The 16,958-nt window shown below is 50.4% G+C and overlaps 1 protein-coding gene across 1 annotated transcript; it reads right to left on the minus strand.

Moving 5' to 3' along the window:
- Positions 1 to 7,864: 7,864 nt before the first annotated feature.
- On the minus strand, positions 7,865 to 12,875 carry Tff3 (trefoil factor 3). Its single transcript, NM_013042.2, has 3 exons — positions 12,753 to 12,875; positions 9,868 to 10,014; positions 7,865 to 8,049 (listed from the first exon to the last, which is right to left on the minus strand). The coding sequence occupies exons 1-3, from the start codon at positions 12,835 to 12,837 to the stop codon at positions 8,036 to 8,038; spliced, it is 246 nt and encodes an 81-aa protein (NP_037174.2). The 5' UTR covers positions 12,838 to 12,875; the 3' UTR covers positions 7,865 to 8,035.
- Between the last annotated feature and the right edge of the window lie 4,083 nt (positions 12,876 to 16,958).

A 16,958-nucleotide genomic window follows, 5' to 3' on the forward strand; every position in this document is an offset into this window, starting at 1 on the left:
GCATGGTCTGACCCACTGTGGGGTCAGCCTGCTCTCCGCAGCGCTTTCTGTCTCTAGGTTGTGTTCCCTTAGATGCCTAACCCACAGTCCTCTGCGGTGATCATGTGACCCTGGTTCCAGCAGCACCAGGTGAGGCTCAAGCCCCGGAACATGAGAACTGCCACCACTACAATCCCCATAGGCACAGCCAAGACAGCTCTGCGTATTTCTCCTCTCGGTGCCCTAGCAGCAGTATCGGGGGCGCCCTGCTCAGGGCTCTGCTGCAGGAGATAGATTTCAGGCTTAGGCTCAGGCTCTGGGAAGCAGCTACCAGCCAGCCAGGCAGCCCTCACGTGGCTGTGTCTGATCCTGTTTTGATCTGGGCTCCGTGAGCTTTCAGCCAGAGGACCTGCTGGAATTCACCCCTGAAGCATTGTCGTGGCCTAGTGCCAAGGTTTAAACTGCACCTTGCTCCGTCCTCTAGGACACAGAGCAGAGACCCTGACAGGCAGATCAAAAAGGTACACACCCTCCAAGAGGCTGGGGGACCTATCTGAATTCAGGGTCAGCCTGTGGCGCCCCTACAATGTGGGAAGAAGGAAGAGTATGAACACGGTGGGCGTGGCCCAGAACGTGGTGGGCGTGGCCAAGGCGTGGGCATGCTCTCCTGTCCATGTGTTTCTGTCCTCTCTCCCTGCATCCTCTTGCTTTACCAGGCGATCTGTCCCTCTGAGGTCATCTACAATGTTGAGCCTTCCGTGGTGGTTCTTCTGAAATAAGCCATCTGCAGTGTGAGGTCTTAACGATGGCCGCGTGAGGCCGTGTTCTTTACAAACCCCTTCGGGTCCAGATGCAGGGAAGAAATAGCCCTGAGCCTCCACTGCCGTTCAACCTTAGAGGAGAGAGACCATAGTGCCTTCCCTCCCTTCAGCTGAGGGAGTACACTCAGGACCCTCAAGGGATGCCTGAATCTAGGTGCCACTGCAGATGTAAGCAGATATATTTTGATATGGCCATGACAAAGTTATTTGTACATTAGAGACAGAGAGACCACCAGCATTAGCCACGGATCTTTGGAGTGGTCTTGACGATATGCTACAATAAAAGTCGGGCAAATACGATCTCTCTCCTAGCTTTTTTTAAAGTTATCTTCAGTATTTTTCTGATGGTGGTTGACCGCGGGTAACTGCCACTGGACAAGTTGGGTGAAGGTACCTACGGTTCCATGAGGAGATGACACACTCCTGCAGCCATTGGAGTCTTAAGTATCCTGGTGACCATTTGGTGCAGTGAGAGGCTGCTATCCTGGAGAGAACAAGAGGGTTCATCTTGGGCTCTGTACCCCAGTGTCTGTGCCAACATGGACTCTTCCTCTAACAAGTATTTACAGCTTTTGTGGTGTGCTAGAGGCCAGTGAGGAAACCTATTCTGTGTGCAGTTTGCATGGTGGATTCCAAGGGACACAGGCTAGGTGTCAAACCCCGATGCCTTGGTATTCCTCAGGACTGTCCCCTGGCACCAAAGGGAGGCAACAGTCTAATCACGCATCTTCCCCATCCTTTGGGTGTGGTCCTTGGCCCCTCTAGCTCAGATTAGCACTGCAAACAGAAAGGCCCCCTTGTTTGCCACAAATGCAGAGCTCTGTAAGAATCAGATACAGGGAGGCACAGGTACACTCTGGGGCTCTAGAACTCAGAGCCATGACTAAGATGCTATCAGGATGCTCTCTCCACCTCTGCCTTTCAGGTCCCCAGGGATAGCTCAGGGGTAATGTCATTTGGACTCATTAGGGAACAGCCTTTCCACCCCGAGATCTTGCAAAGGGCACAAGTCCACTCTTGACTGAGGGTTACCATTGCAGCAACACCAGGACCGAAGCAACTTGGGGATAAAAGGCTTTACTTGGCTTACACTTCCATAGCCCTGTTCATCATTGAAAGAAGTCAGGGCAGGAACTCAAACAGGACAGGAGGCTGGAGATAGGAGCTGATGCAGAGGCCACGGAGGGATGCTGCTTACTGGCTTGCTCCCCAGGGCTTGCTCAGCTTGCTTGCTTATAGAGCCCAGGGCCTTCAGCCCAGGGATGGAGCCACCACAATGAGCTGGGCCCTCTCCTGTCAATCACTAATAAAATGCCTTAAGGGCTTGTGTACAGCCTGATAACACCACTCCACAGACACAACGGCAAACCTTGACATTTAGCCACCAGTGCCTTCAGTGTGGTCCCTCTCAATGCAACAATGCTGGTCTCTGCCTGTCAGCACTGGATGAACCAACAGCACCATTAGTCACCCGGGATGTTGTGTGCCTGTGCCTTGGTGTGGAGTGAACTGTGTCCAGTTAGGGGTCATGTCCAGTTTATGTTCAGTGAGTCAGGAGGTCTGGGTTCCAGAAACCTGTACATCTGTGTGGTCCCTCTCCACAGTGAGAGGCAGAGGTGCTGAGACTCGTCAGGGAGCCCCTAGCTATGTGGTGGCCCTTGCTGGTGACCTGCTGGGGCCAGTACTTAGTCCTTCATGAGTAATCTTTGCTTCAAACAGCCAGCATGGCTCTCCTGTTGTCTTAGACGCAACAGCCTAAACTTTACACACAGCAGTGATGTAAGCTCCCACCAAACTTTTCTGAACGGAAGTGGAGGGGGGAGGAGGAGGGATAACACAGGCTCACCGGTCTCTGGGGTATCACCAGCACAGTCTCTCCTAGGAGACCCAAGTACTAATCCCCTCAATGCATCTGAAAAGACAGTGACAGATGCCGGTGGGTGCCCAGGGGCGCCCTCTAGTGGTCACTGTAGTTCTACACTATGTGGAACAGATCTGTCCTCTGGAAGAGAACAAGGTATTAGGGTTAGGGGTAGGGTTAAGGAGGTGGGTGGTCACAAATAAGTAAGGCTGCAGCAGCAAGGCCAGTGTGGGCAAGGACAGCTGCATGGAAAGGCATTTAGTAATCTCTGTGCCAGGAAGAAAGTCAGAAGTACGGCGGGGTCATCCTGGAAGGGGACGTGCTACTTCAGAAGCAATGGACAGGAACACACCCCAAGTCTCAGACTCTGCCTGAGCAGGCAGTTAACAGAGAGGTGGGGTGTGCGTGCGTGCGTGCGTGCGTGAGTGCGCGCGTGCGTGTGTGCGTGTGTGCGTGTGTGCGCGTGAGTGCGTGCGTGAGTGCGTGCGTGTGTGTGCGTGCGTGTGTGCGTGTGTGGTGGTGGTGTTAGTTACGCGTTCTGTTTGCTTGCTTGCTTGAAGCAGGGCCTCACTAGGTAGTCCTGCCCAGACTATAACTCACTGTCTAGACCAGACCGAGCTGGCTTTGAATTTGCAATGATCTGTCTGCCTCTGCTTCCCAAGTGCCCCTATGGTATAAGACAATTTATTGCATCCCCCTGTTACAATATACATGCATTCTGTTCCTCTAGTGAACCCCATGAACCCCAGCTAACACACATACACACACACAGAGAGGGGGGGAAGACCCCTCCTTGCTACATCACACTACAGACAAGTATGCACACAAACTTTTGAAAGATATTATATACATTCCTATCAAGTGTGATGGGATAGACTAATGCAATATATGTTGGCATGTCCACACCCCCAGAGGATGTAATGAGGGACCCACGTCCGTCACAATCACCAAAAACAGGACAGAAGCCCCCACCCCACCCCAGGCAGGCTGAGTGGGCAGCCATGAGCCATGAGCTACGCTGGAATGGACACCTTTCTACAAACCAGGAAAACGCAGGACAGTGTAAACTAGAGAACAAAAGCAACAGGCCCTGCCCACCCACCCGCATTTTTTTGAGAGGGAGTCAGGTTGATGTAAGGTCGAATCGTCTGGGAAGAGGTGACCTCGATGGAAAAAGTGCCTCCCTCAAATTGGCCTGTGGGCGAACCAGAAAGGTGCTTTATTGATCGATGTGGGGGATGCCCAGTCCACTGTGATTGTGCCACCCCTAGGGGACTGGTCCTGGGTTGTATAAGAAAGCAGGCTAAGAAGCCATGGGTAGCAAGCCAGTAAGCAGCATTTCTCCGTGGCCTCTGTTCCTGTGTCTGGGTTTCTACCTCGAGTTCCCTCAGTAACGGACTGTAACGTAGAAGACAAGTTAGCCATCCCTTGCCCCTGAGTGGTTTTGGTTTTGGACATGGTGTTTATCACAGCCACAGAGAGACAAACCAGGAAATAACCTGGGTCAGGATGCAACACAGGATGGGGTCTGGGTTCAAATCATGACAACAGATTTGAAACAGCCCCCACCCCCGGAGCAGACAGGACCCTGGATGGTCCCAGGCAGAGACAGGAGTCTATGGGTGACACTTGACACTTCACAGACTCCCTCTGCCTCTGACTTTGTATCTACTCAAAGCCAGCCTTATCCCCACATTTATATGACACTGAGAGATGTGCCCCAAGTTTCTGATCACCCACAGAGCAATACAGTTAGATTATGCCCACCCCAAGACTTAGACAGAGAACAGCACAAAAAAATGGGTTTAGATGGGAAATATTTTTCTTTGGCCCACGTGAGTCCCACGTCTACCACGAGATTACAGGATGCCGCAGGGTGATGCTGGCCTTGCCAGTCACCACCGCGAAGGTCTCATCACTGACTCCAGTGACAGTGTCATAAAGAATTAACCACTGTAGGCCACACACCACACAGGCCAGGGCCGAGTAAAGGAACGGCCAGCCCAGGATTGGAAGCTGTTGGGAGTCAGGGAAACTGAAGAAGCTAGAGAGTAGACTAGAATGTGAGGTAAGGACCGGCTGCCGCCACCCCAGGCTGCCAGCAGAGGGCGGTGTGAGGCCGTGTGAGTTTTATTCGAGGTTCTGACTGTCCTGGTAGGCTCACAGCGGGCTTGCTTAGGCCTGGAAGATGCTTCCAGAAATTCTAGTGTGGACTCCACAGCTCCTGGAATGTTGCCAGATTGCTTTCAGCTAAGCTCACACCGCCCTACCTAAGGCCCCTGAGGAAGAACGGTAGCATCCTGAGTTCCCATGGTCAAAGAAGGCCAGGCAGGGCTAGGTGGATGGGTTCTATAAGCAAAAAGAGATGAGGACTAGGCCTGCTGCACCGGCCCAGAGAGACAGTGACCCCATGGCTTGAGTTAGGACCAGAAAAACCCAGTTTTCTTCTATAAGCTTCTGACAGGGAGGCAGCTACTGCTGATGACCAGTGCAAGATAAACACAGCCAAGGTTAGCTGAGCCCTGACCGAGACATTCAGATCCTACCAACAGCCCTTCTGAAACTGGGTTTGCATTTTATTTGTATAATACAGACATGGACTTTTCATGTCAGAGAGAGCTCTGGGGAGTACTTCACCCCCAAATCAACCCAACCTGACCTCCCAGTTGTGGGTGAGGCGGCAGAACCTGACCCATCTTGCCAGCCCGGAGGGCTCTGTGATGTTGACCCTGGCCTGGGACTTCTCCATCAGTCCCCATCCATTCTCCACAGCAGGCTCAGGGATGACTGCCTCCCTCGTGGGAGCCTCTGTGACCATGTTCTCTAAGACCTGTTTGATCTGATTTCTTGACACTGATACGATACCTCCGTTAAGAGAGGGGTAAACCGGGCTGGAGAGATGGCTCAGAGGTTAAGAGCACTGTCTGCTCTTCCAGAGGTCCTGAGTTCAATTCCCAGCAACCACATGGTGGCTTACAACCATCTATAATCAGATCTGGTGCCCTCTTCTGGCCTGCAGGTCTATATGCAGGCAGAAAGCTGTATGATGTATACATAATAAATGGAGAGAGCGAGAGAGAGAAGTAAACCAAGTGTTCCTCCTGACATTGGCAGGTGGACAGGTTGAAGGACACCTTTGTTTAGAAAAACAAGGACATGGTGACAGTGTAGAGTCCCTCTAAGTTGGGGCTTTGGGAATACAATGCCTATAGAAAAAAATCCTGTTGTATCCTGTCCACTGTAAGCCCAGGGCAGTGACATCTTATTTCTGATGTGCGGAGAGCTTTAAAGGTTGTGGCTGGTCTTTGCTGCTGTGCGAATTTTTTCTTTTTCCTTTATCCCTTTATCCCCCCGCCTGGTTTCACACTCCCTAACACTAGATAGGAGAAAAATAAGGATGTGGGGAAAGAGAGAGAGTGAAAGAGGGAAAGGGGAAAGACCCCGAATCTCGTTTCTTTCCATTTGTTTCTTCTTCAGCCATAGCTACTAGCAAACCACAACCAAGCCCCCTAACTGACCCTCGCTCTCGCTCTCGCTCTCAGTCCTTGAATTTCTATGCCCTCTGAAAAGTTCCCAGAATTGCAAACATCACACAATCGCAGGAACTACCTGCAGCTGGCAAAACCATGCCTCTGCTAGAGCACGAGGCAAATCACGGTCGTCTGCTGTGGACAATCAGAAGCAGCCCCACAACCCCACACCTGGGATTAAAATGAAAGCATGTTCTTACAGTGTTGCCGTGTCTGTTTGTTTTTTTTAAAGAAACCAAAATTCCAGAATTCTCAAAAACGTCACTACAAAGGTAAGTGCCCCAAGTCCAACGACACAAAGGAGGGTGGGGACCAGGGCCCATGGCCGTGTGAAGTGTTCACCTCGCATGAGAGTGTACAGAAAACTCAGCTGTCAAGACAGAGAACAGCATTTAAAAATCAAAAGTAATATAGATAGATATGTAATGAATAAAATGTCAAAATTCTGCACTTGGATAGCAGTACCTCACTTCTATATTATCATCTTGGCCCTGCTTCCAATAAACCTTTATTTATAAAAGCAAGTGGGAGTCAAGAATGAAGGGTCTTCTCTTACTAGCCAGGCTCAAATGTCTGTCTGTGGAGTTTACTCTGACGGTCCTATGAGATGTGGGTTCTAATGTGCCCCGCCCCATGCACCCTGGGTGTCACGGTCAATGTGACAACCAGTCAGTGTGATATGTTTTAAATGTGACTTGTCAAAAATAACACCGAACCACTATTTCTAGTGCAGTGGTTAAGGGGACTGAGGTCTCTTCCAGGAGAAGAAACCAGGAAACCCCAGCACAGTGAGAAGAAATGTGTTCTGGCCCCTGCGTTGTGTAAATGAGCCATAAAGCAGCATGCATGGTGTGACCCTGAGATGGTCCCCTGTGGGAGCGGAGCTAGGGATCAGTCATGCGGCACTCGAAGGCACCTCCACCCCCAAACCTTCCCACAGTGAGTGCACAGAAAAACCACACCAGGAAATGGGAAGGGGACCAATCAGCCTAAAGGATGTGGACACGGGTAAGGATGTGATATATAGACCACTATGCTGTATCCAAAAAAAAAAAAAGCCACTGATATTAAGTATGGCCGATATTAAATATGACCGTAGAAGTGTGCTGTGAACGGTTCTACCTGCCTGCTCCCCTAGTTAGCTCTAACTCACTTTGACATATCCTAGAGTCACCTGAGAAAGCATCCTCAATTGAGGGTCTGCCCAAATCAGATTGGCCTGTTGGAATGTAGGGTGGTGGTGGTGGGATTGTCTTGTTAATTGATATAGAAGGGCCCAGCCCACTGTGGGCGGCACCATCCCTTAGCAGGCTTTATAAGCCAGTCAGCCGAACACGAACCCTAGACTGTGCCAGCAAGGGGTCACCCTTCACGGTTTCTGCTTCAGACTCCTGCTCGAGTTCCTGATATGACATCTCTCAACGATGGAACTGTGCCCAGGAAGTATAAGCCAAATGAACCCTTCCTCCTCTAAGTTGATTTTGGTCAGAGTGTTTCATCACAACAATAGATGTGCCTCAAGGGGTCCTGGCTTGCAGCCCTTCTCAGTGTATCACAGCAACTCGGAATCAGTTTCCCACAGGCCAAGGACATCCTCTCCCCAGTGAAGTGTGACCACCCTTCACCTTTCCCACCTTGAGAGCGACGCACGGAAATAAACACAAGAGTAGAGGTTTCCGCAATTAGAACAGCCTTGTGCTGACTGTAAGGTCTTTATTCTTCTGGACTCCCAGCTCCTATATTGGCCGGCGGCAGGGAGCAGATCAGGGGTGAGTGTTACCCTGGGCCACTACCATCAGCAAGAGTCCAGGGTGTGGAGCTCCCTTCCTGGAGCCTGGACAGCTTCAAAACGTACATTCTGGGGAGGAAGGAAGGAAAGGGTCAAGGTGAGTGGGATCATTCCCGTGCAGCGCTGCCCAGCTTCCCAAGGTCAAGACAGGCTCTGAGGCCAGCACTTGTTTGCTTTCCTCTCCTGTTCACAATGGATATGTGAGCCCCGCCCCCTAAAAGCCTGGAAGAAAAACTGGGCATCCTCCCTGGTGCTACCAAGCTAGGTAACTGGATCCCTCCGCCCCCTAGTGGTCCTGGCAGGGAGTCTGTGAGATGGTACCCAGAAAGGAGCCAGAAGCAAGTGACCTGCCAATTGTGGGGCGGCCCGTGGCTGCTCCCAACTATCCTCAGTCCTCTTTCCTGGCTTGGCTGAAGGAGGGGGGCCTGCATGTGGTATGTATGCCTCCCTCCAGCTGGGACTCAGCCTTCTGTTACCCAGGCCAAAGGTCACATCTGGCTCCTTGGAGTGCTGGCCCAGGAAGATGTCTCATAAAGGTACAGCCTTCTTAAAAGGTGAGCCAGCATTCGGACGTGACAGATGGCTCACAGTGGGTGGCTACCCTGAGATGTGGTAGCTTAGGGCCTGAGTAAAACAGGATCGGGAAGCTACCCATGTGCCTGGCCATCTGTTGTTTGCACATGGCCCCACCTAGGGATTCTTAGGTACCTGCCCTGCAACTCACTCCACCCAGGGAAGGGGTGAGAGAGGTAGGAGGTGGGAGGGCAGGCTCAAAATCAGCCACAGAGCTGCACAGTCTCTCTCTCTTTCCTCTCTCTGTCTCTGTGTGTGTGTGTGTGTGTGTGTGTGTGTGTATTTCAAACCAGATCCCACCATGTGTCACCCTATCACTATGTCTGTCTCTCTGTCTCTCTCTGTCTTTCTCCTCTCTCTGTCTGTCTCTGTGTCTCTGTCTCTGTCTTTCTGTGTGTGTATGTTTCAAACCAGATCCCACCATGTGGCACCTTATCACTGTGTGTGTCTGTCTGTCTGTCCCCCCTGTGTGTGTCTGTGTGTGTGTCTCTGTGTATGTCTGTGTGTATGTGTGTGTCTGTGTATGTCTGTGTATGTCTGTGTGTATGTGGGAGTGTGTGTCTCTGTGTGTGTCTGTGTTGTGTGTTTGTGTGTATGTGTGAGTGTGTCTGTGCTGTGTATGAGTGTGTCTGTGTGTGTGAGTGTGTCTCTGTGTGTGTGTCTGTGTCTGTGTGTGTGAGTGTCTCTGTATGTGTGTGTCTCTGTGTGTGTGTCCGTGTGTGTATGCAAATGTGTGTGTATTCACACATGTGCTCATTCACACTATGTGCATATGTGAAAGGGACATGCCAGTGCACCTGTGGAGGACAGAGGACAAGCTGGTGGAGTCAGTTCTCTTTTGCCACCCCGTGGGTTTCAGGAATCAAATTCATGTCATCAGGATGGCCAGCAGGCACCTTATCTGCTGAGCTATCTCACTGGCTTACCTAGTGAGAGTCTTGCTGACTTAGACGGGATCTCCCACTGGTCAGGAACTGGCCAATTAGGCCAGGCTAGCTGGTCAGCAAGCCCCAGGGACCTGCCTGTCTCTGCCTCCCCAGCAATGAGGGTCCAAGCATGGCCACCACACCTGACATTTTGACCTGGTTTTGTGAACCAACATCATGCCCTCATGCTGATGTGGGGAGCATTTCACTGGCCCTGCATCATCTCCCTGGCCCTCCGAACCCATTTATGTATTTTTAGAGAAGGGGCCAGCCACTGCCACCAGCTGCCCTGGGTACAACGTCCCTGATCTGAGGTCTCACCAAGGAATACTGGTTGTTCTGCTGAGAGGCCCAGGCACATGGAAGGACAGACCACCTGCTGGCTTACCTGTCTCTTGCAGAGGTTTGAAGCACCAGGGCACATTTGGGATGCTGGAGTCAAAACAGCAACCACGGTTGTTACACTGCTCTGATGTGACAGTGGGGTAGCCACAGTCCACCCTGACATTTGCCGGGACCATACATTGGCTTGGAGCTGTCCAAATGAAACACAGTCAGTTGCTGGACTACTAGTTTGGCCTTATTTTCTTGCTTCCTGTGGTATCCCCTTAACCATTTCCCCTGAGTTCAGAGAGAACACTCATACCTCATGGGACACGGCTAAAGGAAAGCAGGCTATTGGGAAATGAAGCTTCCTGGAGATCTCCCTGGCAGTGGAGAGTGGGGACGTAGAACCCAAATCCCCCCGGGCTGTCCTTAGCTCCCATCGTAGTCTGTCACCAGCTGTCACTGCATCTAACGTCCCTTGGCTATCAGGTGAAACCTTTGGAACATGCTGCCTTAACAGAACAGCTTTGGAGACGGTGGTGAGTTGCCACCGTCTCCAAAGCTAACCACCAGAGACATCCAACTTGTGTAGCACAGCCCCCGCCCGCTACCCTGACACTCCCGTCAGAGTACTTGGGAAATGCCTTAACTTATGATCAACTTTTTTTTTTTTTTTTTTTTTGGTTCTTTTTTTCGGAGCTGGGGACCGAACCCAGGGCCTTGCGCTTCCTAGGTAAGCGCTCTACCACTGAGCTAAATCCCCAGCCCCATGATCAACTTTTATTGTGTCTAAAAACCTCCTTGCAACCACTTCTACGGTGGAAGAGGCAGTTTCATGGCCATAGGCACTCAAACTTGGCTCAGGATAAATTATGTGTTGTTTTTTTGTTTGTTTGTTTGTTTGTTTGTTTTTTGAGACCGTCTCTCATGTAGCCCAGGCTGACCCGGAACTCAATGTTCACTCATCGATTTGGAAGGATAGCTGTGATTTGTATCCTTAGAGATTTGGTCTTTTGAGGTCTATTGTAATACTAAACCACCACTACCACCACCACCACCACCACCACCACCACCACCACCACCTCCACCACCACCACCACCATCACCACCACCACCACCATCACCTCCACCACCATCACCACCACCATCACCTCCACCACCACCACCACCACCACCACCACCACCACCACCTCCACCATCACCACCACCACCACCACCACCACCACCACCACCACCACCACCACCACCACCACCACCACCTCCCTCACTCCCCAGACCGGATTTTCCTAGAGATGAGTCCACATGGACACCTTGGCCCCAAGTTATTTCTGATTGGTAAATAAAGATGCCAATAAAGATGCCAACAGCCAATAGCTGGGCAGAAGAGACAGAGGCGGGGTTTAGGTTTCCTGGGCTTGGAGGTTGGAGAGGGACCACAAGGAAGAAGAATATTCCGGAGAAAGAGAAGCCGCCATGGGTTAAATGAGTCATGAGAATGTGGCCCTGGGGGCTGGCCAATTAGAGTTAAGAGCAGCCCAGATGAGACATAGTAAGTAGTAATTCAGGACTATCGATAGAAAGTAGGTTCTTATAGCATAGAGGGTGGGTATCTGCCCGGCTCTTGGGCTATTTAAGGCTTATTGTAATTTAAAGGTTGTGTGTGGTTTTTATCCGGGAACTAAATGGTCAAAGCGGGATAGAAACCCCAGGTCGAGATTAAATAATTTCTGCAACGTGCATCCATTGCGGACCGCTAACCCAAGGAATTTGACCATTTCCCTAGCAACCCTTGCTTGGTCAAGAGGTTAAAAGAAAAACAGGTCTAGATATAGATACCCTATAGCTGGCAGGATCCCTGGGAATCCAGGGGCTAGTAAAGTTTTAAACAAAGTTCCCTTGCTTGTTTGATCTGTAAGGACTGCCCCCTTCCACAGTGAAAAGTGTCCCAGGAGATACCAAGTATCCTATTTCAATGTCTCCGCTGCAGCTCACCACCACCTGGCAGTTAGCTGGTCCAGTCCTAGCTGTGAGCGCTCTCCACCTCCCAGCATTCCTGATTCAGGAAGATTACGTGCTTATCCGTAGGTGATCAGCTAACTGATTTCCCTTAAGTGGAAACCCAGCAAACATCTCTATCTCCCCCAATTGGAGTGGGTACAACAGGTCTTCCTTGACACGGTGGGGAGGGGGTCTGTTGAGGCAGGGAGCTAAGGGACCTTTTCTTTTCTTTTCTTTTTTTTTTTTTTTTTCCGGAGCTGGGGACCGAACCCAGGGCCTTGCGCTTGCTAGGCAAGTGCTCTACCACTGAGCTAAATCCCCAACCCCCTAAGGGACCTTTTAAAACTTCCATCCTGTTCCAGCTCCTAGATGCTCCTATGTGGCTGGCATGCCCCGGGGCAGCAGGGTTTCAAATCACTCCAGTGGGTCTACTGCCTTCACCCTGGTAAGGGGTGACCCCATGTCCCTGAGTACTTCTCACCTAAGACTGTGACCCAGTGCCCAAGGGGAACAGGTTTCTATAAATTGTCTGGGGCTATTGCTTTCTCAAATGTTTCTTTTCTTTTTTCTTTCTGGTTCTGGTAACTTGCCAGGGTGCTCAGTGTGTGTTCAGAAACCTCTGGCAAAGAAAGAAAAGAGACGGGATGAGCTCCAGCCATCCCTCCCACCCCAGCCTTGGTTCCAACCCCGCTGCAGATTCTGAGGAGGAGAGCTGTCCTGAGTATGTTAACATTCTCTGAGCTTCCACTAACTTGTCTCTCAAGCAGGTCAGAAAGAGCCTGTCTGTAGGACTGTGGCAAGAAACCATGAACGGGTTAAGTGGTAATTAGTTATTAGGTCGATGTAGGAGGTAGGCAGTCTCCCCTGCTTTCAAGCTCACAGAAAGCCCTGTTAGCCTGGGTCTTCTGTGTCCAAGTCTAGTACAGCGGGAACCAGATAGGTACTTACATAGGCCAACAAATTCCTGGGCTTTGCAGGAGGACCCAGCAACCAGGACCAGCAGCAGGGTTATCCAGAAGGCTCTGGTCTCCATGGCAGCAGGCAAACTTCGGTATCCCGAGGATGCGTGGGGTCGCAAGGAAAGCCCTTTTATAGCCATGTGTTTGCTGGGTTCTGCGGACTCTGGACTCGCTTCTCTGAAATTCCAGAAGACTCCTCCCCAATCCTGTCAGGGCGGGTGGGGAGTCCGAGGGGGAGGGGAGAGGGTTAGGGAGGAAAACAGGGAGCGGGAAGAGGTAGGGACAGACATTCATGGCAGGTCAACCTGAAAGCAGGGTCTGTCAATCAATGTATGAACCCAGTTTAGAAGCAGATTGTATGAGGCTGCAAGGCAAGGCCACTGCCTGGACAGAGCCACAGGCTAGGCAGGGACATTTAGTCTCAACCACCTCACTGAGAACAGTGAAGAAGACCCTGGGCTACTTTGTCCACAGCACCACCAACATCGTTTGTCACTTGTGAAGGTGGAAACTCTCTTGCTCTGAACTCTCCAGAAAAGCCATTTTTTATCATTAGCTACACTTTAATGGCTGAAATGTATTTTAATAAAACATATTTAATAAATACACTCATATATTTATTAATATAAATATAGATTTATATTAATACAATATAATAAAATATATTTTGATTAAAAGATATAACAGATAAATTATATATTTAAAGATATATAATTTAAATGTATAATTAAATATATAATTTATATTTTATTTTTATTTAACATATATTAAAAATACTAATATATTTAGTTTTTAAAATCAAAGAATATAAAGTTCCCGCTCCCATCCAGAGACATCTATTTTCAGTAGCTCTGGTTTCTAGACCTGAGCAGATATTTTTAAATTTTACTTAATTGTGTGTGTGTGTGTGTGTGTGTGTGTGTGTGTGTGTGTGTGTACATGTACCTGCATATACATCTGTGTACCACAGGTATGCAGGAGCATGCAGAGTCAGAAAAAAACATCCGATCCCTGAGAACTGGACTTACAGACGGTTGTGAGCCACTGTGTGGGTGCTGGGAATTGAACCTGGGTCCTCTGGAAGAGCAGCCAATGCGCTTAACCACCGAGCCACCTCTCCAGCCCCTCCCACACAGATGTCAACCCAAGCAGATACAGACTTTTCATCTTTATCGAATCTGCCTTACCTTACTCTCAATAAACGGTCTACACTGGAAACCAGCCTCCAGCAGGTTGTGTGGGTGAGGCTGGAGTGAACAGACCTGGCCTCTGAAGGAAGGAACTGCGGGCTGACTGGGTGCATGTTAGCATTGCTCCAGCAGCAGCGGCTAGTAGCCATGAGTTCAACAGGTCCCACCTCCCAGAAGATGGCTGGTAAGGAGCAATGACTATTCTTCCTTATCTGGCCCTCACTGCCCGGCATTGTAGCATAGATAGGCTTTCACAGAGACCACCTGAGAACCCACGGGCGCACTTTGCATATCACCCCATAACCGCTCAAAGCTGGCTTCCACGTTGGGCAAGTATGAGAGCGGGTACCCAAAGGGATATCCAGGAACCGTCCTTCGCAGACTAGCCAGTGGAGGCCAGGTCAGGGTGCAGGGTCTGATGAGCACATCCAAGTCTTCAGGCTGGTCCTGACATCAGAGATACAGCCTAGGGAGGGCATTGTCAGACTAAACACAGCCTGAATCATACACCAGACAGTCAGCCTGTGGATAGTGAGGTCTCATGACACCTAGCCTTAACCTCAGAGGACACAGCCTGGAGAGGGGTAACAAGACATAAGGCAGAAACCGTGACATGTAAGAATTGTCAGGACGAAGTGAATTCCACGTGAATCTTGAGGCACGGCCATGAATTCGCTAGATAAGTGAAGTGAGGGTCACAAGGGCGTGGGATTGGTACTGCGTGCTTGGTGAGACTCAAGAGTCCTTGAGGCGGGTGAAGGCCAGACGTGGTTTCTTTCCCCTCTCCCTTTTCTCAGGCTACCTCTCTGTTATCTGAGCCAGCAGTTAGGTGGAGGAAGAAGGCAAAAGCCAGGCTGTGTCACTAGGAATTCCTGCTGGCCACCTGTCACCCATTCTGCAGCTGTGCTAGGCGTGGTCCTCCCTCCCTGTGAATCCTTCTCTTGCCTCCCAGCCCCTTCTGTGTCATCAGGACCTACATATGAATGTTTGGAGGAAGCAGACACCATGGCTGGTTCGGGGATGATGGCCCTGTCTTCCGGGGACAAGCGTAAATGTGCCGTATTAGTGAGAGCAGAAGGCGATTCCCACAGAGGACTGAGCCTCCAGGCTTGAGTGCTAAGACAGTAGCCACCCACCTACCACAGTCAAGGGGATACAGGACAGACCCTGGTGCTTTGGGGAAATAATTTCAAGCTTAAAAAGCAGTTAGAGCTAAAAGACTTGGCTGCCCCCAGAGGACTCGCCGAGGTCCCAGCTCCCTAGCTGTAGGTGGGCGGTGCTGTGGCGGGAATCTCCCAGGAACTGCTGAGGGAACAGATAAGTCTGAAACGGCAGCTGACAGCCGAGCTTCAGGGCAAAGCACCACACACACAGCTCCGCCTTTCCCCAGTAAGGTTCATGACTCTTACAACACAGTGGCAGCCACCACCTCAGAAGAGCCAGTCTACGGCCTCGAAGTGACCTTGAGTCTTCAAGGAAGCCAAGGGCCCGTTCCTACCATGGTGCATAGCTTTCCTCAGAGGTTTACCAAAGCCAAGCAAAGCTGTAAGATCAAAGTCCTAGACAGATGGACTCAGAAACCCCTAGTGGCTGGGACTGCCCACCAGCAACCTGGATGAACTACTGTTTCTCTAGGACACCAGGTTTCCTCTCCATGAGCCGAGATGGTGTCATGGGGATGTCCAGATGTTCTGTATTGATCCGTGTCAGTAGCAGTTGACCTTGTATAGAAATAGGGCCCTTGTGGATGTAACTCAACAAACAGGGATAGCACCAAACGGGAGTAAGGGTGGCCCTATGTCCAACTGGTAGGCATCCTTAAGAGGAGGGAAAGGGACAGAGGGAGGACAATGTAGAGACATGGGAGAAAATGACCACGGAACACTGGGACAGAGCCAAGAGGCACAAGTTCACAAGCTGAGGAGTGCCATGCTCAGTCACCACCAGTGAAGAGATACAAAACAGTCTCTTGCCCTTGGGCTGGGTATGGTGTCCTCAGCCTTTAATCCCAGCGCTTGAGAGGCAGCGGCAGTCAGAGCTCTGTGAGTTCAAGGCCAGCCTAGTCTACAGAGTGAGTTCCAGAACAGCCAGAACTATATAGTGAGACTCCATCTCAACAAAACAAACTCTCATGCCCAGGGTCCATGCAGGGAGCGGTGTCCTGCCAGCACTTTGATCTTGGACTCATGGGCTTCCAAGATGGAGAGCCAAGTCTCTGTCAGGTGAACCACTTCTCATGGTTCTTTCTACAGTAGTCAGGAAGGAGTGGCCACAGCCAGTGGCTCTGAATCCACTTCAGCCTCTGCTTCAGGCAGGGAGGTCAAGAGCATCTGGTGCTTTCGGAAGCTCCTCTCCAGTGTGCTGGTTTGCACCATCAAATTCTGCTTCTGTCTCTCATTCCTTGGTGACTGGGCTGACTTTCCGAACGTTCTCTAATGTTGTCAATAGAGCTGGGCTTCAGGAGCCTTCCGGGTGACCACTGAAATTCTAACTCTTTACAGAAAATGCCTGAAATAGGTCATTGATGAAGAATTCATAAAAAACCTACACGTCAAAAGAGGGAAGAATACAGTACGAATTTTAAAAGACAAAAAAGGGGGAGAATACACTATAAATACAATTACACAAGAGGTCCAGCCTGGCTGCACAGTTCAGAATCACAAAACCAGAGCTGGCACACCCTGGCCCAGCTGCTTTGAGAGTGAGATGTACTCGTACTGTGTCAGGCACCTTGACAACAATCTACATTGGAAAAGCTTGTGTTCCAACAAGAAGAAATTGACAACACATTTATCAGTTCCATGGCGCGTTAGATCCACATCCACACGAATGCGTCAGATCTGCTTTTATTGATATAAGGGACCTTCAAAAATCAGATGCAAGTAAGTTGAAAAGACCACACAACATTTTTTTTTTAAAACCCAGCAAGCATTACCATCTGATGCTTATAGATATGTGTGGGAATGAGACACAGTGCCTTCAGAGCGGCGGCTGCTGGGGAGGGA

This window comes from Rattus norvegicus, chromosome 20 (genome assembly GCF_021556685.1).
Source record: "Rattus norvegicus strain SHRSP/BbbUtx chromosome 20, alternate assembly SHRSP_T2T, whole genome shotgun sequence".
NCBI classification, from domain to species: Eukaryota; Metazoa; Chordata; class Mammalia; order Rodentia; family Muridae; genus Rattus; species Rattus norvegicus.

Excerpts from the sequence above, each read along its gene's own strand:
- Tff3 (NM_013042.2), bottom strand. The coding sequence starts at position 12,837 with ATGGAGACCAGAGCCTTCTGGATAACCCTGCTGCTGGTCCTGGTTGCT. Across the intron at positions 10,015-12,752 it reads CCAGGAATTTGTTGGCCTAT|CTCCAAGCCAATGTATGGTC; the intron begins GTAAGTACCTAT and ends TCATTTGGACAG.